General features: G+C 41.7%; 1 protein-coding gene across 14 annotated transcripts in view; it reads left to right on the top strand.

Annotated features, from left to right (window-relative positions):
- The first annotated feature begins 4,073 nt into the window (after nt 1–4,073).
- adgrl2a (adhesion G protein-coupled receptor L2a) overlaps nt 4,074–27,424 on the top strand; it is a 106,161-nt gene continuing 82,810 nt past the window's right edge. For 4 of the 14 annotated variants that reach the window (XM_086115023.1, XM_086115031.1, XM_086115036.1 and 1 more), the window contains exon 1: nt 23,779–23,872. In XM_086115023.1, the coding sequence (XP_085971149.1) occupies nt 23,809–23,872 (64 nt within the window). In that variant the 5' untranslated portion in view covers nt 23,779–23,808. Of the gene's footprint in view, nt 4,600–23,697; nt 23,873–27,424 lie in introns of those variants that run through there. The other 10 variants (XM_086115026.1, XM_086115027.1, XM_086115032.1 and 7 more) reach the window with 5 other exon arrangements.

Consider the following 27,424-nt stretch of genomic DNA (forward strand, 5'->3'; position numbering starts at 1 on the left):
GACAGCACTAGGTAGCTCCTTCAGCCAGAGACTGTTACACCCGCGCTGCAAGAAGGAGAGATACCGACGCTCGTTCCTACCAACTGCTGTCAGGCTGCTGAATAAAAATAGCAACAATAATATTAATAATATTTAAATGATGTGGAAAACAATTGTAAATAGTACTGCGATTTATCCATTTTGTATTTATATTGCACTTAATTGAACGGTGTTTGTTTGTTTTTTCTTCTTCTTTCTGCCTACATTCTTGCTGCTGGAGGCTGTAAATTTCCCCAGTGTGGGACAAATAAAGGATATCTTATCTTATCTTATCTTATAAACCTTTGTCCAGGTTCAGCGCAACATTTTTTTTTCAGCGTCATATTTTTCTTGTTTTTTTCAAATGTCATACCTCGCTGCCTTTAATTGTAGATGTTTCAATGTCAAAATAGTGTGGATTTCTCCATGAAAAAAACAATACAAAAAACCCCAACTTATTTTGCAATTGTTGGGCCATCCTGAGTGTACCTAGCAGTTAGCAAACAGCACCTGGTGCTAGTGAGTCTCCTTTTGTGAGATACGTGAATATGACTGTAACTCATAAACACTGGCTGTGACTCATGGAAAACATAAAAGCACACATGCTACACACACAGTGGGGATAAGAAAAATATTACTGTGTGAATTCTCTAATAATAAACTGTCCTCACCTCTAAATGGTTTATGTTGAGTTATCTTTTCAAAGGAATAGTTGAATGCCCTCTGTTGGCAATTTGGACTGCACACTAGTGTGAATACAAAATTGCTGTTTAACAAAGCCATAGACACCACATGTGTTTTTAGTCTCTGCTTATAAATAAACATTTTTTCCAGCTATGGATGCTTGGCACTGGTTGACCTTTTATTACATCTGTTTTCTCTTTTTTTGTCCTGCCCCCACCCCAAAAAAATGGCATGTATTATTATGTAAAATTATGCTTATAAAAACATAAGTCAGCCGCTCGCCTGCATTCACCTTCACCTGGTGAGCATGACTCAACTTCACATTTCCCCACAGTGTGTGAAAGACAGTTTTTATTGAAGCCAGGTGCTTAGGCATGTCCTGCCTCATAATATATCAGGACAGAATTGCTCAGCCACATCACAACACACGGGTCCTCGCCCAATGCTGAAATAAACATGCAACTCCTCTGCATTGCCCGTGTTTTGTTTTGTGTCAGTAAAAGAGTTCCTTATATGGATATTACCCACATTGAATTTGAGTATGGTATTTATATTTGTTCTTGTTTTTTTTTTTTTTTTTTACATACAAACCTGTATAAGGACGCACCTCTGGTTTAATAACATCTTCCTGCACGGTCAAAAAAAAAATCCAATACAAAAGAGGCATTCAGGTCAAAAATATATTAAAATATATTACTGTCAATGTCATTTACAGTGGTGTAGAACAGCATTGCATAGAATATGTTGATGAATAGAATATATAATAGAGTACAATAGAGTTTTTTTTCACAATTTCATGACTTTGTCAATGTGATTAATTGAACTGCACCGCAATTCACTGTAATACAGTTCTATTAGATGCACCAAATACTGTGCTCAAATGAAGACAACAAAAACATGAAATAAATAAATAAATAAATAATAAACCAAAGTAAAAATGGTCACGAATGATGTGGTTCGTATGCTGGCTGTGCAAGCTGTGCGGGTTAATTCCCACTGATGGTTCAAATGTACGTGTCTACATTTTTTTTTCTTGATCAAAGGTGGGCAATTTACAAAATGTTGTCGTTGTCATTCCTCATCCATCAGTGGCCTTGGCACCGACCATCATTGTCAGTCCGTCATTTCAAACCGAACCAAACAGTAATCGTCAGTACTTGTTATTTTAACTGCGCTTCCGTCATTGCTTCCATCAGTAAATTTCACCAGTCTAGCAATCTGTCTATCGTCATTCCGTTACACCCCCAGTCTCCAACACCACCCAAAAAAAAAGCACACGTACTAGTCTAACAGATGAAAAATCCATTGGAATGAAAAAAAAATGGTAAATGAAGTGCACTATTTATCAGTGTATCTACATCATACAGTGCTACCCACACACACACACACACACACACACACACACACACTCTCATACATTTCACATACACTTATTTGCCTAACTTGAATTGGTGGCTGGTTCCAGTTGTTTTCTGACGTAAAACACCTAAAAGTTGTACGATAATTTAAAATTTGGAATGGCTCACCCAAACCAGAAGCTCGCTCCGCATTGTGGCCAAGAGTAAAACCCAATCCAAGTACCTTGCACACCTATTCTTGTCTATAAAAAGCTCGTCATCTGCTACTGCTTCTTCACTTTCTTCTTTTTCTTCTTGGTTCATTGGTGGATGACAGCTCTTTGGCACATACCGCCACCTACTGTACACGAAGCCCAAGTGTTTCCATACATAATCAACGGAAACAACCCTGCGTGTATTCAGCCCCGTGAACAAACACGCGAGACAATCTAAATATAAATAATGTCACTAATATTTCATAAAACACCACCATCGTCAATGTTGATATGCAAATAAACACATCCATCCATTTTCTAATCAGTTAATCCTCATGAGGGGCGCGAGCGTGCTCGAGCCTATCCTAGCTGTCCTCGGGTAGTAGGCAAGGTACACCCTGAACTGGTGGCCAGCCAATCATAGGACACACATAGCGAACAACCGTTCATGCTTAACAATTACACCTCGGGCCAATTTTGAGGCTTCCATTAGCCTGCCATCCATGCTTTTGGAATGTGGGAGTAAACCAGAATACCCAGAGAAAACCCACGCAGGCACGGGGAGAACATGCAAACTCCACACAGGAAGGCAGGAGCCGGAATTGAACCCTGAACCTCTGCACTGTGAGGTGGACGTGCTAACCAGTCGAACAATACACTACTATAAAGATTGTAGATTTTTGTAGTCATAGCAAAGTGAAGTGACTGCATCTGGTTCCACCTACTTAAGCCCTTTTCCCACTCAGGGGCGAACAATTGTGACTATTGGCAAAGGTAGAAAAATAAGGTTCCGCGTCAGAGTTCATCCAGGTTCGTTCGTGGTCGCAAATGTTCTGTTTATTCTTGTTTCGAGGGAATTTTGAACATATTAAAAAAAAAGTTATTTTCTTTGTGAAAAGTACAGCTGAGTGTCTGGTGAACATTTGCAACCTTGAACGAACCCTGACGAACTCTGACATGAATGCAACATTGGCTGCCTGAAAAATACACTTGCAATCGTTCGCCGCTCAGTGGGATAGGGCCTGAAGCTAATCACAGCTGGGAATTACAGTCTACGCAGAGATCCTATTGAAAACAGAAGCACTCACCCTCACACATACTGTACATGGTCATGGTCAATGCAGTCCTTTCTCAGAAACCTCCTTGAACAATCACAGGCGGGGCGTGTTTCTATCAGTCATCAGCAAAAAAGGGGCATACGTCAGTGACGGACTGAGTGGTCCGTCGATGAAAACCCACTTCAGTCAGTCTTTGGTCCATCTTTTCCATTTGTCAATCGTCAGCAAAATGGGTGTAAAATGGTGAACCAACATGCCTTCCGTTAGTACAGAGGTAATGCCCCCCCCCCCCCCCCCCCGATACTGTGTGTGTCGTATGATCATATATATATATATATATATATATATGATTTTTCAGTTAGAGCTGGTTTGCCTCATTTTGTGGTTCTTGAGTGAAGGTGTTTGGAAAAAAAATGCTGAACCACGGTTTAACTTGACTACTGTGTCATGTGGAGGTGTTTTATTGTTTTATTGCTGTGATTCTCTCCCCCCCACACCCCAATGTAAGATAACAGCAGAGACTAAATCCTCGTTTTCATTGGTTCACTCGACAGGACTGCCCACTGTAGCACATCACTGTTTGCACTAAAGCAAAGGATTACATCTCAAAGCAGAAAAAGAGCCAATAAATGATGTATTGATAACATCCTCTCAATGATTTGATTTGAATTTCCTCAGACGACAGAGAGAAAAAAAAAGATGGCACGCTAATAACCCCCTTGCTCCAAGTCCTGCTGTCGCCGCACAGCCCGATCCGACATTATCCACTCCGCGCTTTTGGGCCGCCCCTGCCCTCAGTGGCTGCCCGCACACGACAGTCTGCTCCCGGCCGAAGTACTGGCTGGCTGTGATTACTGCAAGAGTGCTCCTTGTCCGTTCCTTCTTTACCCCGAGAGCGGGCTCTATTTCGGCTTCAAAACTTCTCGCTCTCAGCGCAAGCCGTGGATAGAGCCACCGAGCGTTCGCCGACACTTTTTTTTGTCGTTTTGGTGCACAAGAGGAGAACAGACTAGATGGTGTCGGCTCGGTCCCGCCAGTGGTGTTGACGAGATCGGGCAGAGTGGCTTTTGGCTATGGAAGTGTGCCCCTGGAAGAGAGGCACGGCCGGGATGAGAGGAGAACCTGTCGCCGACTGAGAACCAGCCCGAGTCCCCCGCAAAAGGGCATGCTTCACACCCGCAAACCCTGACAGGAGCCCCCCTCATCAGACACTATCTGACTCATTTTTCGCCCCCTCTTACTCATATTTTTCAATTCTGACTATATTTCGCCTGGCTTCGCTGCAAGGTAAGTTTTGTTGCACTTTAAACGAAGGAAGATGGCTTTAAGTTGAATGTGCGGCAACTTTCCCTACTTTTGCAAGCACACCCCATCGCGTGTTCGGCACTCAATTAAAAGAAGCTTTTTGCAAGGCAAATTCTATTTTAGCAGCTTAAAAAGTCACGGTCACACGCAGATTGCGAGCCGATAACTCCAAAATACTGGGGGTAAAAATCCCCGTGCAACAGATGTGCGGCCGCGTTGAGCCTGCTTCGCATTTCAGAGATGGAAGAAGCTAAAACATTAATTTCATTTTATTAGTTCAGTTCCGTGATTCATTTCCCCCCCCTTTTTTTTTTTACAAATCCGTTGATGCTCGTGTTACATTCAGTGGGGGATTTCTCGCGGAACTGTGAACTGAGAAGTTATTTTGAGCACATTCAATGGCTAATCTTTTTTAATTGGACAAGGGCTATTTGTTCAAAGACATGGGAGGGAAAAGTACTGAAAATATTCTTGAAATATAATAATCACTTCTGTAAAAAAGTGGTGCAATTAATTGGCTGGTGAATGTCAGCCGAATGAGGCAAAGGGAGAAATAATTGTGGTTGTTTATGTCTGCGCAGAAATGCTGCAAAATCGGGTGATTTTCTTTTTTGGGGGGCAAATTTATTATCAAGGATGTTAAGGCAAGTGATCACGAGCTGGGCGAGCAGCACGCGGCGGCCTGGCCGGTGATGCATGGCAGACCCCGAAGCACAGCAGCACTCCTCGGTCATCCATCACGGGATTATTGGTCAAATTTAGCCTCGCATTTGACATCGTCTCAGGTTTAAATTGGGCAGTTTGAAAAAAGGGTTTCCCGAGTGCATTCAGGTCCGTGATTGCGATTTAAGTCGTTTCTCACAATGAAAAGAATGATGCGCATTTTGGTACATGTGGATCATTTTAGAAGACTCAGTCATATGAATGAAACAACACAGTTTGAAGTATAAGCAAGAACGCATGGTTTAAAAGTAAATCATAAAGGATACGTTGGCAAATTGTTTATATGTATGAATTGATCTAATCCGTTGAGGTTATTCCCAGGTCTTAAAGTCGTGCACTTTGTGCAAATTCCATGCACTTGGAATAAACACATGGGTATTGAGTGCTGTTTTCCGAATTCTGTATCAAGTATTGGCTGGAACGTTGCTTGGACTCAACCCTTTGTGTTGTGCTGTGTGTGCAAAGCTTTTGTAAAATTAAATTGACTCACCGCAAGTAAATTTAGGTGAAAAATGTGGGTCGATTAATGAAAAGAATTTGAAAAGGAGTCTTTGTTTTTTCATTTTAGTAGCATTTTCAAAATATTTTCTTTGCTTTGTCCATCGCTTGTGACATAAGTGTGAGTACATTGTTCCAATCTTAGAATGGAATTGGGTCGGGATCCGTAGGACCCTTTTCTCCTCTTTTGACCAATTTTATGTCCAGGAATGGATCGATGCGGGCCAGCTCGCTTCTCCAAAGGGTTTGAAGTCAGTCACAAGTGTCTCTCATCCATTTTCTCAACTTTTTTTTTTCCCCACACTCCAGCCAGTAAGCGTGAAAGAGGAGGGAGTGGGTGAGAGCTCATCAAAATTTGTGACATTATGGGCTGTTGCTTGATGCACCCTTGCCCATCCCACACTTGTTTTCTTGCACAATAGACGGCAACCGAGATTGGCTTCGTCTGATGAATCGCACACTAAAGAGACCATTGTTTGGATCCTTAGATGATAACAATGAGTCAAGCACTCGCACTTGGGCTTTATTAAAGTAATTTGTTATTGATTTAATATTGAATAGCTTAGACGAGTGGTGACATTCGCTTGCTCTCGTTGTGTCATTGTGCCAATGAGAATACCTTCCCAGTGACTTAAGGGTTGCTCTGCCACAAGCATCACATTCTAGGCAGAGCTTTAAAATCCTCACTGATGACCGTCCAAATATGCTCGCTCTTCTTTTGCCTCTCCTCTCAAGCAATGTCGTGTCAAGATTCTAGTGTTCTTCTTCCATGCGCGAGTGGAGTTTAGGCTAGATCGGATATGGAGTCGACTCATTTTGATTTACACTCCGTTGCCAATTTTGGCATATAAATTGTGGGTTTGTGGGGTTTTTTTCTGCATGGAGTCATGCTGGGCGGATAACTGCCCGCCATTAAAAGGAATAAACAAGGCTGTAAAGAAAGGCATGGATGGAAGGTGCGCGCTTTTTCCACGCCAAGTACTTCCCATTCATGTGAGTTGTTTTATTTTACGATTGCTAATCAGTAAAACACTGGGCGCTACTGTGCGCACCAGCACCTCCACCACCACCAAACATTTGTTTCCACTTCCCAAAAAGTCCTTGCAGGCTAACGAGGGTGGAGGGGCTTGGGGTTTGATTCGTGGGATTCGGCTGACGAAATTTCCCGCTTGCCGAAATAATTTCATAGAGGTACGTGACACGAACGAAAGGCTAGGTTGCAACGGCACTATTTCAACTACGATGACGAGAAGCAACATGGCTGCCGTCCTCACTCTGTGTTCCCGTTAGTCGGCTCTCTAGCTGTCTTTTGTGTAATGTTTTGTGCAAAGTGCACACACGACCGGACCCACTTTGTGGTTGTAAGTCATATACTGTATTTTACGACATGTTGCGCACATGCTTGGCTTTCACAAGGCTGCGCATGATTTAAAACTGAGTATTGGTCACACCCAGCATGTGGGCAGGAGGAGAAAATAGGCCAACAAATGAATGAAAGATAAAGAGAGTGGAAAAAAAATGACATTTTTTTTTTTCAACCTGAAATAATTTGCAGTCAGAGCAATGTCACTTTTGGATAGTGGAAATATTACAAAGAAATATTGCATTGATGGAAATGTGCAATTAATCTTCACACTTACCTCTTTGTTACCGGTTTCATAAGAAGAAAGAATGAAGACATAAATACAAACCCACAGTCTCATTTTATGGGGGCGTATATGTGAACAAGACGTGTGCTTATCTGTGCACAGCTGCAACACTATTTGGAGAAAATATTCAATTTGTGCATGTCAGAGGAGATGGGAGGCTTTGAGCAAACAGCATTTATTGCAACTCCGCCATAGCAGGGCGTGCTTTGGGAGAAACGGGAGGATCTGCACACGTCTGCCAGGGGAAGGGAGTCATGTCTCGGCTGGATTATAAGAGAGCGAGGCACTTAAAAGCCCCTGCGCCGACAGGACACGGGCTGTTATTCAGGGAGTATGGGTAAACATGGCAGAGCAATATATCCGTCCTTGACAATTGTAACTCGTTGCAAGTGAGAGAAGTACGACTTGGTGCCTCTTTGCATTTAAAAGGGATAAAAGAAGGAGCTGCGGCTGTTATTTAGTCTATTCATCCTGGTCCCGTTGCGCTAATTTAAGCGGGAACCAGTTTTGGCAACTTAAATGCGTTCAAAAATATGATTGCACACATCACTGTGCAGCAGAACAAAATGAACATGTACTCTGGTCATCTACTTTCGGTTTGAACTTTTTAATAATCAAATATTTCAATGAATGCCCTTCAAATATTTTGATTTGTTTTTGTATGCACTTTTTCTAAAAGTATTACCTTTCAGGAAAATGTTTCCAATTCATCTAAAACCTGAGTCAGAAGTTAGGTTTGTTTGATTTGTCTTTGATCCCGAAAAAAAAAAAAAAGTAAAAATCAAATCAAATCAGCAACACAGGACTGTTACATTACATGAATCATATCCTTTCATAACAGTCATAAAATCAATTTTATGATACATTAAAACATTTTAGTAAGCAAACTTTACCATACCATTTAACATTTTTTTTTGTACACTTTAGCTTTTTGCAAATTTTACATTTTTGGGGGGATAATTCACAATGGGGCATTTCATTTTATATGTTCCTGTTTAGTGGATTAAGTCTGCTAAGTTGTTACTGTGTCGTGCAGCGTGTGCTTGGCTGTGTTTGGGGCTTTGTTCTCGCACCGTAGCTTAGTTGCCAAGTCAGATGGAGTGGAGCGTCTGGCCTGGGACTTTCAGAGGAATATCACAATATCACAAGCCTGCTAAGTTGCTAAAAAAACTAAGCTAATCAACAAAATAATTATCTGTTCAATTGCTACTGTGCCAGAGACATCAAAGGCAGTGGAGGGGTGGAAAAACAATGAAATTATGTGATAATGATTGCTCATGCTGACAGGAGGCGCTTTTTTGGGGGGGGCGGGGGGTTGTACGTGAGAAAAGATGGAGCTGGAGGCTGCTCACTCACCAAAAAGAAAAAAAAAAAGAATCTGTGTACATTTTGAGAATGAACATAAACGTCCATCATCACCTCTAATGAGCTTCTTATGTGGGTTTTTGGGCATTGAAACAGAGAGAGAGAGAGAACAGTATTAGTCGATTAATTTCCTGCAGTGAATCATGGAACCTGCTGCTTTTATCTTCACACTGCGCACCATGTGTGGGCCACAAAAAGAAAAAAAATGGTTTATGTTTCCCTCACACGCTCATAAGTTTGGCCCGCCGTGGGTCCCCCTCTACTCCCCGCTCTTCCCCTTTCACTCTGGGCACAGATAAAGTCTCTGCATCTGAATTAACCGCCCTCGTTGAGCTTCTTTCCAGTAATTGAGAAAGCAGACACCGTAAAACTATCGTCGTATTATATCTGATATGTTCTTCTCTGAGCTACTTTGAGGGTCTGCTTGGAATTTTCTTTCTAAAAAGAAATCAAAGACAGTACATTTAATTTGATGGCTACGGTTAGAATGTTGTGCATGATTGACATCAAGTTTTTTTTTTTGGGGGGGTTTGTGGAGCAGTCTCAGCAGGTGCGGTGCTGGTTGCTCTAATTGTAAAAAGCTATGATGATGGATCAGAAATGTGTTTTTTTTGACAGGCTTGTGAAAGAAGAAAGAATAAAATATACTTGGTGATTAAAATTATGCCACTTTATTAACTAGACCCACCAGCTGCCACTTAACCACTTTCATAAGATTCTACCTTTTATATTCATAATGGTGATCCGTTTTTAGGTCATGATTGGGCATCATCTTGATTATTGTATCTTGAATCTGTAGTTCATACTTTCCTATCTTGTGCTGCTGTACCCAAAGTGCATTTTAAAGTCCTATATGTGAGATGAGCAAATCGGCAGGTACAAATACATGTCAGACCTCTGTGTTGTATGGGGATGCTTCAGGTTGGAGTGCGTTCTGTTGTTTGTCTTGACGCGAGCGCTTTTGATAGCATTGCTGCAAGCGGTACACAACGTGCGTGTGTGTATGTTTCACAATGAAGTTTCCACTCGCTGCTGTATTACCAACACAGTGCAAAATGGCCTGAGGAGGAGTTGTTCCTGACAGAGATGCATTGTTTGAGGCAGCCAATAAAGGCGCGCGCTGAGTGGCTACATCTGTGAACCTCCTCTTGACTACAGTGTGGGCCGGGCGGCAACATAGCGACTGTCACAGCTGCACCTGCTGCTCTGTCCCCTCGCTCTGTGTCGCCCGCCGAGCAGCCACCGCCGCTTCGGTCGACTCGGCCGTGACCAACCAAAAGCCCTCGGCCTCATCTCGACTCAACTAGACATGTCTTTCTTGAGGAGAAGGCTCTTGAAAACAAAGGAGAGAGAAAAATGTGAAGTAGAAAAATAGAATTGAAATTGTTGTCCCTACCCCCCCAGGGACTTAGATGTAGTTCTGCTGAAGTGCAAAATCTCTGCGCATAAAACAAAATGGGGGTCACGAGAGCTGGCTTAATATAAACTGATCTGTCTGGAGAGTCATATTAAAGCCTAGTTGTCCCTCCATGTTACCGTGAATGTAGAATCCATGAGCTCCTTAAGCGCGCGCACACACACACACACACACACACACACACACACACACACACACACACACACACACACACACACACACACACACACACACACACACACACACACACACACACACGTCTAATATTTTAGTACAAAGGGTCTATTAGCTATGATTGTAATTATTTGACTTTAGTGACTACATTTTTGGTGTTTTTAAAAAATTATTTTTTTTTATGTTTCTTCGTAATAACGGCTCCGTTTAATTCTACTGTTATTTTTATTAAAACATGGTTGAGCTGTAGACATTTTATGGTTGTCCTGCTCAGTGAGCTGTTTGGTGTCATTTGTCATACTCACAGTCTTGACAGTGACTCAAAAATTGGGTTTCATTTTGCAGCTTAAATTTTCATTTTTCTGATTTATATTATTTACGTATTGAGCGGCATTTTACAATTTGCTTTTTTTTTTGCACTAGTAGAAATGTGTTAAAATAGCTGAAACATGTTTATGAGGCAAAAAGTATCGACCTTTTGTCCAAGTGGAGAAGAATCAGGCTAATGACAGCATGCATGTAAGAAGCAGTGATTCATTGAAAGCTGATGTGTGTGTGTGTGTGTGTGTATTTGGAGGGATGGGGGGGGCGTTGAGACTGACTCCCCCAGTTTCAGCCTTGCTTGTACAGCTGTGCCAGGCCTGCTGGCATGGGCTGCTGTTTTTTTGGATTGAGCTCTTCCACCTACGCTGCGGGGGTGCTCAAGTAATAATCATCCTTAACATTGGTGATAAGTAACCCTCCACCTCCGTATCGGCATTGGGTTGATGGAGATGTCAAATGATACATGTATTAATCATGAAAATTGGAAAGGAGAATATTGACACCTCTGATCTTTTTTGGCACGCGCTGAAGAAACATACATGTCTGCAGGCTGGCCCACTAATGCTGCTCAACCCCCCCCCCCCCCCCCCCCCCCCCCCCGCCAGTGTTGTATTCATGCGGCACGTTTGTTTCTAACACTTCTTGCTTTTTAATATTCTGCGTGTGTGTGAATGCTGCAGAGCCGACCAGTTTTTTTTCTGCAAAACAAGGAAAAAAAATCATATTCCAATTCACTTGGAGATACACCAATGTTAAAATCTTCCATCGGCAATAAAGCACCTTTAATTTGTTCAAGGCTCATACACGTTTCTATTCATGTTATGAAAACTATTTCTATGACGACACTAGGAGATGTGTAATTACCATCGTGTAATGCTCTATCTTCACATTTCTCTTCTTTGCAGCTTGTTAGATGTGCGTCGATAAAAATTGTAGCTTCTTCTTCTGACATGCAGCAAAAAAAAAAATTAAAAAATAAATAAAGGTAATTTAAACTTCTACAAACTGTTTTTATGCAGCTGTAAAAAAGTGTCTATAAAACCCAGAATGAGTTTTTCAGGAACCTCTCTCTGAAGATCGATTGATGCAACCTTTCAAAAGGCAATCAGACAATATTTAGTTACGATATGTAGTTATGTGCAAAAGTGTCTAGCTTTTTTCAACATAGTACATTAAGTAACATGAAAGGTACGGACATTTAGTGCAACATTCAATCTCAATTTAAGTGGTAGGTTTTTATTATTGCTTATATGTGATGGATGGTCACTTTATCCTCGCTTTCTGGCTGTGTGTGAAGGTTCAGGGGTCTTTGTCATTTCAGCACTGAACAGAGTTCATCAGGGATGGGTAATTTAAATGATGAAGGGGGCCATGATTTTTTTAAATGTTACTAGAGGACAAATTAGAACCATGCACTTCCTAGCTGTATGACAAAAGTGCCATTTTAAATATCGACAAAATACAAAATACATGCTGTTATAATACATAGTACATTTCTCAATGCATGTATGAAATTAGCCACATCCTGTGATTCTTTTCATTTATTTTACCCCTCAGCGCAAAGGGCTCTCATGCATGAAAATTACCATTCAAGGAAGGCATGAAACTGTTGAAAAGCAAACCAACATGAGGTGCAACAACTCCTTTTATGTTGCCCCCCCACAACCCCCACAAAAAAATATATACTCACTCAAAATGTTAAGATTATTGAGGTGCGATGTGTGTCCTTCCTGCATGCCATTCCAAATTCGAAAAAAAAATATTATGCCTACTCACATTGTAGTATAGGAGCGTATAAGAGCCAGTAAAAGCACAGCTAAGCCATGTTTGCCATCTAGGGGTGAATGGTGGTTTTACAACTTAGAAGTGAAGTGAGGAACAAGGACAACAATTAGCGAAAATATGTGTATACTTGTGAAAAAAAAATGTACTGTATCTTTATATATGTGTATGAATAAAATTCCTCGTCTCACCCCCCCTCGGGTGGTGTCCGTCCCTCATTCAGCTCGGGTCCTCTACCAGAGGCCAGGAAGCTTGAGGGTTCTGCGCAGTATCCTTGCTGTTCCCACCACTGCACATTTCTGGACTGAGATGTCCGATGTTGTTCCCGGGATCTGTTGCAACCACTCATCTAGTTTGGGGGTCACTGCCCCGAGTGCTCCGACCACCACAGGCACGACTGTCACCTTTACCTTCCAGGCTCTCTCCAGCTCCTCTCTGAGCCCTTGGTATTTCTCGAGTTTCTCATGTTCCTTCTTTCTGATGTTCCCATCACTGGAATCAATCACAAAATCTGCAAAATATTCAAGGTACAGTCTCATGGGGCTAGTAGTTTGCCCTGGTCTCAATGTCCACCAAGGATTACAGTCTAGTTTATACTTCTTATCCATCATGCGGCACTCCATGTGAGTTTTTTTTTCTTTTTTTACTTTGAACTTGATCAGTGGTTCAGTAGTGTGATGACAGCTGATCCATATCAGCTGACGGAAAATGACCATAATGAGGTCAATCAAACGAACAAAAGACTGATGGATTTTCAAAAATTTTCATGAAAAAAAAATACAACTCGTGGCATTTGTGGCATCGTTCATCAGTTTGAGCTGATTACAGTAGAAGGTGGTGAAGTGAGCTGAGGATGCAGCTTTCGTAGGCATTTCCATCACACAAAGGTCCTGCCTGCGGATAGAAAAAGAGCTGCATTTCGGTAGAGGCCGAGACCTGCCCACAGGATGTAAAAGTTTTCTCCTATTTTGCCTGATAACATCACCCTGACACCGGAGGTGAGTTGCTTTCATATTTAGGATGTTTAGCAAAATAAATACAGTACACCTATGCTGAAGCAGAGGACCTTATGCTATGTAAATGTTGCTATGAGACACCCGATGGAGAGTACAGTAGACATTCTAACGCCTCCTCACTTGTAGTGCACGCAAGCTTTGATTTTCTCACCTGAAGCGGCTCCAGAGTTTTATGTGAATATTAGAGCCAGTGTACAGTTGTTGCAGACATACTGTAACTTAGGGAGTGGAAAGGGAGTAAAGTATATTCTGCAATTCCTGACAAAAGACTCCTGTTCCATCCATGCTTCAAACTTAAAGAAAAAACATAAATGTAGCTGTGTCTAATGAAGCTTTGGTAAGCGCATGCAAGTAGAGCGTGCAGTGATAGCCCCAAACTGAAGTGCTAATTGATGCTCTGGATATTTTTGGCATGTAAGACAAAGATGGATGGCGGCGACGGAGAATATTTATTAGCCGGCTACTCCTTTGAAGTCGCAATGTGTTACTGTTTAAAACCTCCTAAAATGTATGTACATTTAAAGTGCAGTGACGGAGCCTTTAAAGATCTTGAGCCATTCCTTTTAAATGACATCATTAAATCCGTTTGTGCTGTGCAGCTGGAAAACATGTTCTACATATGGGAGTTGTTGAGAGGCTTTTCATGACGAGTTACTACACTAACATTTGTCTTTTTGCACGGACGCTAAGAGGAGTGGACATAAAGTACACGACATGGATAAAGAAATTAGTCCATACCTCTTCATCACAATCAACAATCAGTATTTTCTGTTCCAGTATAAGTGTGCCTGTTGTAATTGTGAAAAAAGTGGATATGAAAATATCTACACGACAATGTTTTACTCAGTTATCGTCATTTTCTTTTACAAGATACCATTCATCAAAAAAATGAGAATTAATTTTAAGCTTGATAACGTGTTAATTATGGTTGTTTGCAGTATAGTAGTCGTATTTTTCAGATTAGAACTGTACTTTGCGACCTCGGTTAGCTATGCGAGGTGCTAGCGTACCTAATTATTTGGCCGGCTGGTGAAAGTATCTTCCATTGCTGTATGCTATTCTGAAGTGTAGAACGCGTGATTTTTTTCTTCACATTCCATTTGTAGTCCAGGTGAGTTGTCCTCTGCTGCCACAATTTGGAACGACTTCCATCTGTAACTACTACATTTCAGTGTAACACCTACACAGATACTGTACCTTGATTCACATCTCGACTTCATACGCAATCCCAAGGGGCGGTTCAAAAAGTGCAACCTGAAATTGTTCTCGCTTTCAGAGTTTGTTATGGGAATTAAGGTCCCTTTGGCATTCAAATTAGGAGCAGATAATTTTCCATTGTGAATGTTTTCTCGCATGCAGCTTGGCAGTCTCGTTTAGCTTCTCTTCTTGTGTCTTTGGAATCCTATTCACTGTTGGGGGGGGGGGATGCGTCCTTCCCCTTTTTTGCTTATCACTAGAAAGTAAACACTTTAAACACACACAAGGTGTAACAGTAGTGATTGCTGTATCTGCTTTCCAGCTGCGGATGATAAGACAGGCCATGAATGCAAAATGTCTTTCAATTATACTTGAATAATGTTGGAAAGGGGATAGCTATTCTTCCCCCTTTCAAGAAAGCACTAAACATGCGACAGTGTACATATTTTTTTTTGTTTTTGCAGTTGTCCTCATTTAGCTGTGTTGCGCGAAGCAAAGTGAAGCAACTCCACTTTCATCATCTCATGAATTTAAATATGGCTCCCAGGTCCTAAAATTGCCTGATCCATTGTACAGTGAGCACACCAGAGCCGGATTCACTCGAACCTCCGTTATTAAAATAGAGGGTTGGCGGGGTGAGCTTGTTTGCATCACAATCCACCTCTCTGTCCTGATGCTATGCTAATGAACACTGAGAAGAATTCTCAGCCCCACCAAAACTGAGGGCGGGACGATGGAGCTGTTTCAACGAAATTGCTGGAGGAAATCTAATGGTGCACTGTGAACTTTTTCAAAGCTTTGCTCTTTATGCCTACTTGCTGTGATTGAATGTAAAAACACAATGCATCCCTACATACTCATGTAGCAAAAAAACAAAGCTGAATATAGCTTAACAAGCTCCATTACCTGTCGGGGTGCTGTGATTTAGGGCTGACAGGTGATTGGATTCTGGAAATACGACAACCAGCTTTTAGAATGTGTGTGTGTGTGTGTGTGTGTGTGTGTGTGTGTGTGTGTGTGTGTGTGTGCGTGTGTGTGTGTGTGTGTGTGTGTGTGTGTGTGTGTGTGTGTGTGTGTGTGTGTGTGTGTGTCATTCGTGTGCTTGCTGATGAGACCCAGGGTCACACTGCGTTTTCGGTTGACGTGCTGCTCCCCTTGTGGAATGAAGGCATTCATGTTGTCTTTGGGATTGAAAATAGATTCAGCAGTGGTGTGGCAGGGATCGTGACATGCCAAGATCAAGCTGGCATCTGTACATTCATGCCACTGTATAAAGAATTATTCACTTACATTATTGGTCTAATGATCGGTTTGTCTCTTTGCTGAATTTTCATCTATGCGAAATTAAGTTTAAGAATTAAGTTCATTGTTTTCCATTTAAAATCCTACAAGGTTTGCATAGTCCATGAAAAATCCAATTTCATTAATAAGTGCACAAAAGTCCAAATCATTTGTTTGGTTGTCCCTAATTGTATGGTGCCTTGTAAGATCTTGCTTTGTTCTGTCAAAGTGACGTAATGTGGCGTCTATTATGTTAGCCGTTTGTCCTTCAGCTGGGCTGCAGAAGGTTAAAAGCATCAATTAGACACCAAGTCACGGTCATTCACATTATGGCCCAAGCCTTTAAGCTCAAAGAATTGCATTTTCAAAAAAGAGGGACACACAGCGATTACTGCTTTCCAAGTCTGTGAACTTTTTTTCTTTTTTTTTTTTTGTTAAAGTATTTTTTTTCTTTAATTGTACGCAGCATTTAAATATGGTGATATGCTTTGACAAAATGATGAGGCGGATGCAGGGCAAAGGTGCAATTGAGTCATTGTTAAATGCAATAGTCACAGAGGAAACAAGCTTCACATATTTAATGCTTTTCTACTGTCAAGGTATGCGCATCGCTTTTGCACTCATTAACCCAGTCACACAGTGATTAACGGGGGGTATATTTCCATTATTGGAATGTAGCATCTCATTCACACACTGTTGCACTAAAGCACTAGGAGCTACTCGATGTTCAGTAACTTACTTCAGGATACTCCACATAGTTATGAGGCAGCCGCAGAATTTGTGCCTAAAAAAAAATATATATATATATATAAAAATGGTCAAATTCAGCTCAGATCATGTTTTCTTTCTTCTTTGTTTTTCATCACTTGTCATTATTCACTCCCTTATGTTGTAAGATTGTGAAGTAAGACGGCTGAAATTAATAGCAGAACAACTGCAATTGTTATTTCTTAAAGCTACTGTAGAATGCCTTGTAAAGTTCTTTTTTTTCCACTTGTGTTGCAATTTAAAGTGTGACGCACATTTTCGACACAAATGACTTGCATGTCTGAAGGTTTTATTGGATGCTGTATCTGAATCAAGAATTTACCAATAGAGACTCGAAAGATTTTACAGTGGTTAACATTATCCTAAACAATGGCACTGACAACGTATTACCACTTTAACAGCATCATTATCCCAGTTGCCATGTCCATGTTTTGTGCCGCTGTCCTCTATTTAAAAAAATAATCATCCTGTTAAATACTGCCTGATGATCACCGTGCATATTTGATGCCGTGGCCCTGAATAGAAACCACACAGTTGCTCATTTTGAAAGAGCAAAGGTTCGAGGGTCACATAAGCTGCCTACAGGTCCGCGTCCCTGTAAACACAGCGGCATTGTTATTGTACACTATCCCCACGCTTTATATATCCAAAGTGCTTGCTTCCTTTTTGGCAAACAAACATGGACATAAATAATCACACAGATTTTCAGTGAGGCTGAGGCACTGAGCCCCCGTGTGCCCAAAAGGGAGTGGGCCATGGTTTTCTCACTACCTATCACGGTACGTTGTGGAGGAGAGGGGCTGTGGTTATTCCGACGCTCAATACCATATTTTCCGGACTATAAGTCGCTCCTGAGTATAAGTAGCACCAGCCATAAAATGCATAATAAAGAACACAAAAACATACATAAGTCACACTGGAGTATAAGTCACATTTTGGGGGGGAATTTATATGGTAAAATCCAACACAAAGAACAGACATGTCATCTTTGAAGGCAAATAAAAATAAAACAGGTCTGTTTGAATCAGGTGTGTTGGAGTAGGAAGACAAAAGACACGCAAAAAACACGCAGGACAGCGGCCCTCGAGGACCGGCTTTGGACACCCCTGCTTTCGAGTCTCTAGCAAGACAGCAGAGTTCAGTTGGTCTCATCCCCCAAGTTGACAAATTTTGCCATGGCCAAGCGGGTGCCACTGTAAATTGTTACTTTTATGATGTCCTAATATACTCGCTGATCAACAATCTGGCAGAGTATTTACGTGCACACGTATTTGATTGGGTTTGTGGCTAGTGGAGTTCACTGTATAGGCTTTGCCTACATTCTGAATCAAGGTGAATCAGGCCTGGTCAAGGACTTATTGGATTTGATTGGCAGCTCCTATCACCGTTAAATTCCCATTCCTATTCCTGATCTACCCATTTATCATTGTGTATGAATGCCAGTCCAATAATTCCCAAGCACTGGGAACATTTGGCAAAGACACCGTTTAATAGCCCTGGCAGAATCATTCTTATCTTAACAGAGCTGAAAGAATAGTTTTGTGCTATCAGCAAGTGGAAATGACATTTTGAAATTCCTTTCTAGATAATCCACTTCAGTTGCCAGTGAAACATCAAAATTACAACTCAGATTTATGGAACCTGTATTACAACCCGGTTGCCGTGTCGAATCATTTTGCAATAATCCCTATGGGCGGACAGGTATCGGTATCTTACAGAACTAATAGGATTTTCAGTGCATTGCTGAAGTGATTATGAAACTGCGGATGTCATACACCTGTTTACATTGAGGCAGAGAGCAATACGACTGAATCATAGCACATATCTTTTCATATTTTGCTGATATTATGTCCACTAAACCCTACCTGGACTGGATCAGCTTTTGGTGTTTGATTGTCAGGATATCTCCATACACCCAATAAGTTGTATTGTTCCAACCGATGGCTCATAATTGCTTTATTTCGTAGCCATATGTCCCGATCAGTGGGGAGCACAGCTCATCGATGAGTTGAGTGGCTCATAAAAATGATGAATGGTGCAAACATGAAAGCAATGAGCCCAACGAGCACCATGCTGCTGTCACAGGCTGTCGTGAAATTGTTTTTGTGTATGAAAGTGATGCTTGCAGAGCAGTAAAATTTACCATTTATTTTAGCTAAAGCGGTATCAAAAAAGTATCGACCTTACTGATTTGTATGAGCCTTTACTCATCCTCTTACTTTGGAAATGTGTCAATTGAAAGCTCTTCTTTTGTCTTTGACTTTCCTTTGTTTTTTTGTTGTTGTTGTTTTTTTTCATTCCATTATGGAGTCCAACCTTCCAGCCTCCTATTGTTTCAAACCACCGCCCCCACCCTACACCCAACTCTGATCTGTCTTGTTGCACTACGTGCAAGTTTGACCTGATGTTCTCCTTGCGTGATCTCTGGTCAGGGCCGTTGTTTCGGGTGAGTGAGGTGGCGGAGGGGGGGGGGGGGGTGCACCAGCAGTCACCCTGCGTTTGCGTGGATGTCACTCCTGGGCTGCTCTCAATCATTCCCTCAGCAGAAAGGGTCAACGCCTGATTCCTCCATGCCCCATATTGAGCTCAGGGGGGCTCCCGACTCATCTGATCAACAGTCCAATCGCTTTCCTCTGGAGTGCAAATTTTCCGATTTCATCTTTCCAAATTGTACTTGCACCTCTTCAGCCATGGAAAAGCAGGAGCGCAATCTATTCACAGGTTGTGTTAGTACTTTCCTTCCGCAGCAGTGCCTGTGTGTTTGTGCATCTTAGCTCTGAGTCCCCGGGTGGTTTAGTCCTTCCTTACAGTGTGTATGAATTCATGTTTGAGCATGCTGTTGGGAAGAACCAATAGAAACAACCTTCCTATTCAACATGTGGTGGTCTGTTGGCTGTGATTTACATTTCAGTGAATGTCCAGGCCTGTGTTTTGCATGCCTGTGATGTTCATTGACAATTAACATCCCAACTCTTTCTTGTGGTTTGTTGAAAGCTGAAGGGCTAATTCAAGGGTCAAGCAAGACTTGCAAGCTGTCAATCTTTTTTATTGTAACTTGAATCCCCTCCCCCATTCAAGTCCTTTTCTTCTCAGACACCCCTAACCCCCCCTTACCTCTCCCAGACCTCTTTTAATAGAAAAGCCCAACTATTCCTCTATTCTCCTGTGGCCCTCTAACAGGCCAAGAGGGACAACCAAAAGCTTTGTCTTGGAGAAGCCATGCATTCTTTCACATCTGCCTCTTGTTTTCAGACCTCCCTCGCCACCCTTCCAATTCAAATTTAAAACTGCCCTTTTCAATCAGCCCTCCTCCCGTCTCTCCTAATCACCCCCTTCCTCTTAGCTACTAAGCCCCCATTTTGCACTTAACTATAAATGCAACTGATTTGTTTTGAAACAGTCTGTCATACACACCCCTGGAGCATCTCTATTTTCCGGGACACATAAACATCTGCCCTGTAACGACTTAATATGTAAAAACGAAACAAAACAAAAGCCCTATCAATTTAACAACTGCACGATCGGTGCTTCGGTTCGATTATGCCTTTGGAATCAAGCCACTCTGTTGCTGACACCCTTCATCATCTGTCTGGCTTGGGTCTGTAGATGCAAACACCTGTTCTTAGATCACGGCGGTGTGGAGGGGGCTCAGACTATGATCACTGCCGGCGTCTCTGTTTAAAGGCATGGGGAGAGAAAAGCAAGCTCCAGCTGAGAGGGGAGACTTTGGCGCATCTAATGAGGAGAATGCCAGTCAGATGGCGTCCCTCCGGTCTGCGCCTTTGGTGTCTGTGCATGTTGAACACTCACAGCATGAGACGAAATACATTAAGTACAAGACTGTTGTAATCGATTTATAGAACAGCCATGTACATGTATGAGGGAAACACACTTTACAATTACCTCATGGCAGGGGATTCCACTACCTCCGAGGCATCAGTTTTTTTTTTGTCTTTAGACAATTGAAGTATGTTGAGCGCACTGCCAGGAGATAATAACAGAAGGACAACAATTGTATATGGATCATGTAATAGTTTGCTTACCGACTGGATACACCCTCAGACTCAGTTAACCTGGCTTTGAAACTGTTAATGTGCAGCTCGGGTCTCTGAGGTTGTTTGGATTGAAATTCAGACACAGAGGCATACAAGGATTAAAGTAATACGCAGTTCTGAGTTGAAGGAAGGCAATGCGATTTGACAGAAGACTTGCGAGTGTTCTCCTGATAACTCCAGACAAGTTTGAGGCTAAGCTTTTAATTCAGACCATTAATCTCAACCGAGCCAACAAAATCTCGTTGTTAATATGCATTTCCATTAAAATTAGAGGAGGGCAATAATGGGATATAAACATCATATCTCATCTATCTCACTCAAGGTCGTGAGCCGTCGGGCATCGGTATTTCATTTTGCACATGACGTGTGAATGCATATATATGCCATAATAACTTATTTGGGACTGTGTGCCTGCACAGAAGAGGTCCCAGCGTGAATGGAATGTTAGATTTTGGTAAAACTCTTGACTAGGATGCGACTGATAAAACACAAATCTACAGTACTCAGGGTACACATAGATTTTTCCTTGGTCTCTAATACAAAAAAAGTCGGTGGGTTTAAACCATTTCCATTTGAACAACTTTTCAAATTCACAATTCTTTCAATGAGCAAACTAGCTTTCGAAGGGAATTTTTGTCATGTTTTTGTATGTGCACCACAAGTATTCTCAGTGGACCAAACAGTCAGTGGTCAGCCTGTGCGTGTTTACGTGGATCGTAAAAACCTTTATGCTCCCTTTGCAGCTTTATTTTACAGACGGCCGACACAAGGTCTCATCATACAATTCAGACATGCAAGGAAAATGGCACTCAGTAGAGCAAGTACCTTCACCAAGGCGAACCAATCCTTGTATCAGGACCAAATTCATACCCTCCTCTTGTGTATGCATACATTTTCTAATTCAAAGGGGAAGCTAGCTCCAAAATTTTTTTCAACAATAATATGTTCTTTGTGCCTTAACTAGTCTAAACACTGCCTTCTCATTCATATTGTGTTTGTGGAACATGCTTTAAGCAGCAAAATCTACCAGTTTTTCGCAAACTCAAGTGGCGGCCATTTTGTCACTTTCTGTTGGCTGAAAATTACCGTGGCAAAGGTAACGATGAATATCAGCTCACCTGTTTAGCAAACATGATTCCTCAACAGAGGCCGTGAGCTTTTTATAGTCCCTGAAAATTTTGCTTAATTTAATATGCAAAGCTTTAAAAAACATTTTTTTTTTTTTTTTTTTTTGAAACTGTGTATTCATTCATTGCACCTAAACATACCGCAATGTCGTGTCCCATACTCCAGCTAAGTTCAATTTAATGGCTCTGAAATTAGAGGTCTCATGTGAGGCATAGTGTCACATTAGATGAGGTGATTATGGTAGACTTAATTACAACTTTGTTGCCTAATGTGTGCATGCTGCACGTTTTCATGCCCGTGAAGTACTACACTGTCTGGGAACTAGCAAACACAAAATAGATCAAACGCTCGACAGCCAGCGGATATTCTCCAGTGAGTGGAAGCAGAGTTTTACAGCTCTGGCTGCACGCGACAGGCAGAATGCCTCGTTTGAACATTCGGAGAAAGGTTGCAAGCACATCAAGAAGGACACGGCTGTTTTTGATTGGCCTAAAAAAAGATGAGGGGAAAGCAATTTCTAATGGGGTCCTGTGTGCCCCGTTGCCTAAGTGATGCCACATCCCTTGGTAAATGTGCTAATGGTTCATGGGACTGAGAGGACGGAGTTGAACCCAGCAATGTAAACAGGCGGACAAAAGGGAGCCGTGTAGAGTGTGAAATGCCTGCCTGGACGTGCAGGTAGGCATTAGGTTTCACCCTGCGCAGTCCCACCAGTGTATCCATGACTTGGGAGGGGGGCATTTGCTTTTCTAGCGAAAGAGAGCAAAAACAAACATTCAAACAAAGTCCTAGTAGTGGGACAGGTATGGATGAGGTGGGGAGACAGGAATCCTGCTCGGGAGTGATGGGAGTGAAAGGGTGTGGATGCAGAGATAACTTTGTGGTCAGTCACAACAAAGCGTGTTGACCATTTGCTCTCAAGTGTTTATTTGTTTGCTTGTGCCCCGGGGGTGGAAAAGGCAATTTTACTCCTTAACTTGCAGCTAGAATATCAGAAGCAGATAATAGTGGGAAATAGTGACTCGTGGAAGTCATATGGCCCCTTTGTGATTATAATAGAGACGTTTAACTGGTTCAGTGGGCTTCAAATGTAATGTCACTCGTTCACCAGGCTGAGCATGTCGGAAAACATGTTGCATCATGTTCACTCAGCCGTATGATTTTTGCATTTAACGCTGCCGTCAGTTGATTTAGTATTTGCCATGCACGCGGATGCGGAAAGCAGTTCAGCTCACAGTTGGCCGCTTCCTCTCCGTTTGGAGCATTTTCACTCTGTCGGCAAGCGAGAGTCGACTCCAAATGTGAGATGTCTTGATAAATCAACATCACTTTAAAATCTTTTAAGATACGGCTTGTGTGCTCCTGGCTCATAGGCGCAGGCTATGTTTTATAGATGGGGATTTGAAAAAAAAAGAATATACTGGAATTAGACATGGGTTGATAAGGTGGAGCATCCCCTCTCCCATAGTAGGTCACAGTGGGGTTGGACAGGGGCGGGCTCTGTCTGTTTGACAGTATTGGTTGCACCCAGTTTCTGACAGTTAGGTGGTCCCGCTTCCAAATGCCATTCAAGGATTTCCCCTTCTCATGATTATTGCCCCCATACGCTTATTTGGCAGGCTGTGTGGGTTTGCAGCATTTCCCTGACTACCATTTCACCACTGAACTCACATTCCCTCCCTCTCGATGTGTTTGCCCCACAGGTGAGAGGATCGATGATGCCCATCTCCAAGAGAGTTTGGATCTGACTTTTTTAATCAGAAGCCTTTTGTCACGACACAAAAACCTGCGAGAGACCACCAAAGCTTGGCGCCATGTGGAAACTACACACCTTGTGCTGGTTTATCATCACGCTGCTCCAAGTCCACTCCACTGAAGGTAAGTGTAGGGCGAAACTCTTTAGGACTGTAAAAACAGAGCACCATTTTACAGCATCCTGCGAATGAGTGTTTCAGGCTCACTGACAGTCAGTCACTCGGTGGGGAATTTTCTTTCTTATAGACTTATTTAGGAATTCTCGAATGAGCAATGAAAATGTAATGCTCACGCTGCTCCTCTGGGGTCCCACAGTGCATGTCTAAGTAATGTGACTCAGAGGACCATAGGCTCAGGCGGGTGGGGATGATAGGGAGCGCTTTCATTAGTCGGTATATCTCAGACAAATTGTGATTTGCCAGAGATTTTCTGCATGAGAGCGCCAGTTGTTCCCAGTGGCATCGGAGCTGGATGCGTTTCGAAATTTCGGCCTAAAATGTGTCGTGGCCGGCGTTCACAGATTGCACACCTCAAAAACGTTCATGTTTTAATCACGGTGCGTTTTAGCTCTGATTAAATCAGTCTCGGTTGTATCCTAATGGCCAGATTTAGATGTCTAAACTGCATATCATAAACAATTTCCTCTACTTACTAGTGTTTAATCACTGCAGTAGTGTTGCACTACATTTGGTAATTGCTGATTGCTTTAAAAATTGGCTTCTCTTTAGTGTAGAATATCAGAAGAGCTATTAAAGATTGGTTTATTTGGTGCCAACTGTTGTAGGTCTCAGCTAGGCTTTCCTTTTTGGGAAGTTCAGTGATTTAAGATTATTGAAACGAGTTGGCAAGTTAATAATTGTTGCAGCACGTCAAACAAGACACCTGTGTGTAATCGTATTATACGATTTCTTTTTAGCTTGTGTTATCTGGCTTGGATTTTTACAGTCGCACGAGAAGTAGAGTGTGCGGCTCCTTTCAGCTTCAGTGGGTTTGTCAAACACTGAGAAGCAGAATTTCATCAATGCTGGCAACATACATCATCTCATGTCTCGCGTCATGGGGCGATAAGAGCTTGCAATTTTCCGGGCTTATAATGTGACTACACCTTGAGCAAATGGAGATAGTTGGGATCACCAGAGAGCTCTCGCGTGGCGCTACATCGATTTCAAATGTAGTGTTAGGCTACTGGAAGCCCAAACGTGGATGTTAAAAATATCCACACATTTAATGTTGAGCATGATAATCAACTTCTCAACGCATGCTCTGACATGAAACACGGTTTTTACGATCAGAAACATTTACAATATAGGCAGCATTCAAACAATAGCAAATAGGACTCATCGTGTCAAGTTAAAGTTGCTACATTCCTTTAAATCAAAACAAAACCAGAAAAAAAAACCGAGTAACTTTCGGACCTTGTTTGTGGTTTACCCTCCAGAATTCTACGTGGGCTAACTTCCTACCCGGTGAAAGTGTGGATGTGAGTGTCAACAGTGAGTGTCGATATATGCCTGATAATTGACTGGCAACCAGTATCACCTCCAATAGACTTTTAAAAAGGCCATAATAGAGGACATTAGAAAAGCAGGAAGGTTTTAGACTCTATGAAACTAACTTTTGTCGTGTTTAAATGAAGCTTGTTTAAGGTACTTGTGGTCATAAGTAGAAATGTGCAAAATCTATTAAATAATGAGCACTTGGTTTGGCTATTGAAAACATTTGTCATTTGTTAGTTTGCCCCCCCCCGTCAGTCCCATTTCCCATCTCAGCTGCAGAGATCAGCTGCGAAACAGTTCATTACAAACAATATCCCCAACTCCACACGCTTCATTAAACTGCGTCTATGCCTAATATATTTTTAATGTATTTTTATAATTGAATTAAATGAGTTAGTGAAATGTTGTAAATAGTTTAAAGTTTGTGTTCGGAAGGAAGAGCGCGCCACATACAACATTATTCATTTTGCTGAAGGGGGTTTGTGTTGTGACCACAATTACAATGTACTGTGTATCTCATCCTCCACACCCTGCGATGCCTGTTGGACTGCGGTCCACATGTATACGTGTCTTTCATCTATATTTGCACAGCTGTTTCACTGTCATCCCAAGGCTTTCATCCTATACTCTTGCTTTCCTCCCCCACCCTCACCTTCTTATCTCTATGAAAGAAAACGTGTGCGCGTATAGATCTATGGTACAGAGCTAACGGACACGTGAACAGCATTTGTTTCAGAAATTTGAGTGAATGTGGAGGTGGCTTTATGATGTTTCGTATTATGGGATTTGATTTGTATTGCACTCGAGTAAAAATGAATACAGGCGCATGGATACTAGCACATCCATTGAAACTTGAAACATGACATTTTGCCCAACAGGCTTTAGGAGTATCTATGATGGCCAGAAGTCGTCTTTTCTCTTGTCATTTCCACTTTTTGGAAACTAAAGATAGTGCCGGAATTTCATTCTCTGCAGTCAGCGTCTGTTCTCGAGATTTCCTATGACCTGCATTTCTGGCCATCCTGCACGGTGTGAAGATTTACAGTCATTGGCTAGATATTATTATTATTATTTTTATTTATTTTTTTGTGTCACTATTCATTCATGTAGCCGTTGGGTGGTCTTCATACTCTGCTCTAAAGGACCCATTTGGAGCTCGACTGAAACTGCATTGTTTGGCAGGACATTCGGATATTGATTTTAGTACTCATCATGCTATGTGGTCATAGAATCATCGGATGTATTCATTACTCAAGGGACAGCACATACTCATTTCAATTATAAAATTGTCGGATTTGATCATCACACATTTTAGCATTTCAAATTCTGCACTCAAAAGGTTACATATCGAGGCAAGATGACCTCTACTGACACTTGAACGTGTGTGTATGAGGTCAGTTGTCGTGGGGGAGTCCTTAGTGTTTCGATTGCTTCAGGATTTAGACTAATTGCTTCTATATCTCCTAAAAAGCCTTTGGCGCAAACTGGGGTGTTAGGTTGATGTGGGTGTTTACCAGACAGGGAGAGTCTCACAAAGGTTATTGTAGCATTGAGGTGTGGGAGGGGTCAATGTCTTTGCATCTTAGGCTTGATCCATAATAAGAGCTCAAAGTCGAGATTTCTCAATAGCACTGAATTTGACATTCTTAATCTGTCAACCTGTTGGGCTGCCTCTTGACAAATTACAAACAACTCAACTTTTGTAAAGTGTGCGTTAATTTCCTCATAAAAGATAATCGAACTTGATAAAAGCGTGATTCCTGTTTAATTACTATAGACCAGCCAACAAGTCGCATTGCGACCCTTTATCATACCTTACCTTTCGAACACCATAGGTGAGAAATGGATGAATTATATTTCCAAAACAATGGATTACAAATTGTAATTGACCTTTTTTTTTTAACTTTATCAGACCACAAAACAACAGTTTCCTTTAATTGCCACAGAAACATGTGACTTATATTCTTCCTGATAGAGTGCTTTGTGTAAAGCTCTTGTTTTATTAGTCAATGGTTTCCCATAAGTAGTGAAGTCTTCAGACAATATTCTTTACATGGCAGTATCTTGTTAGTTTTGCACTAATGAACTGATGGTTTACGATTATGGATAGTGCTGTGCTGTATGGACAAATTGTTATTTCCCGAAACAGGAAATTTCATTCCTTAATAATTAGATATTT

Source organism: Hippocampus guttulatus, chromosome 7 (assembly GCF_054856545.1).
Source record: "Hippocampus guttulatus isolate MCC_2025c chromosome 7, RoL_Hgut_1.0, whole genome shotgun sequence".
NCBI classification, from domain to species: domain Eukaryota; kingdom Metazoa; phylum Chordata; class Actinopteri; order Syngnathiformes; family Syngnathidae; genus Hippocampus; species Hippocampus guttulatus.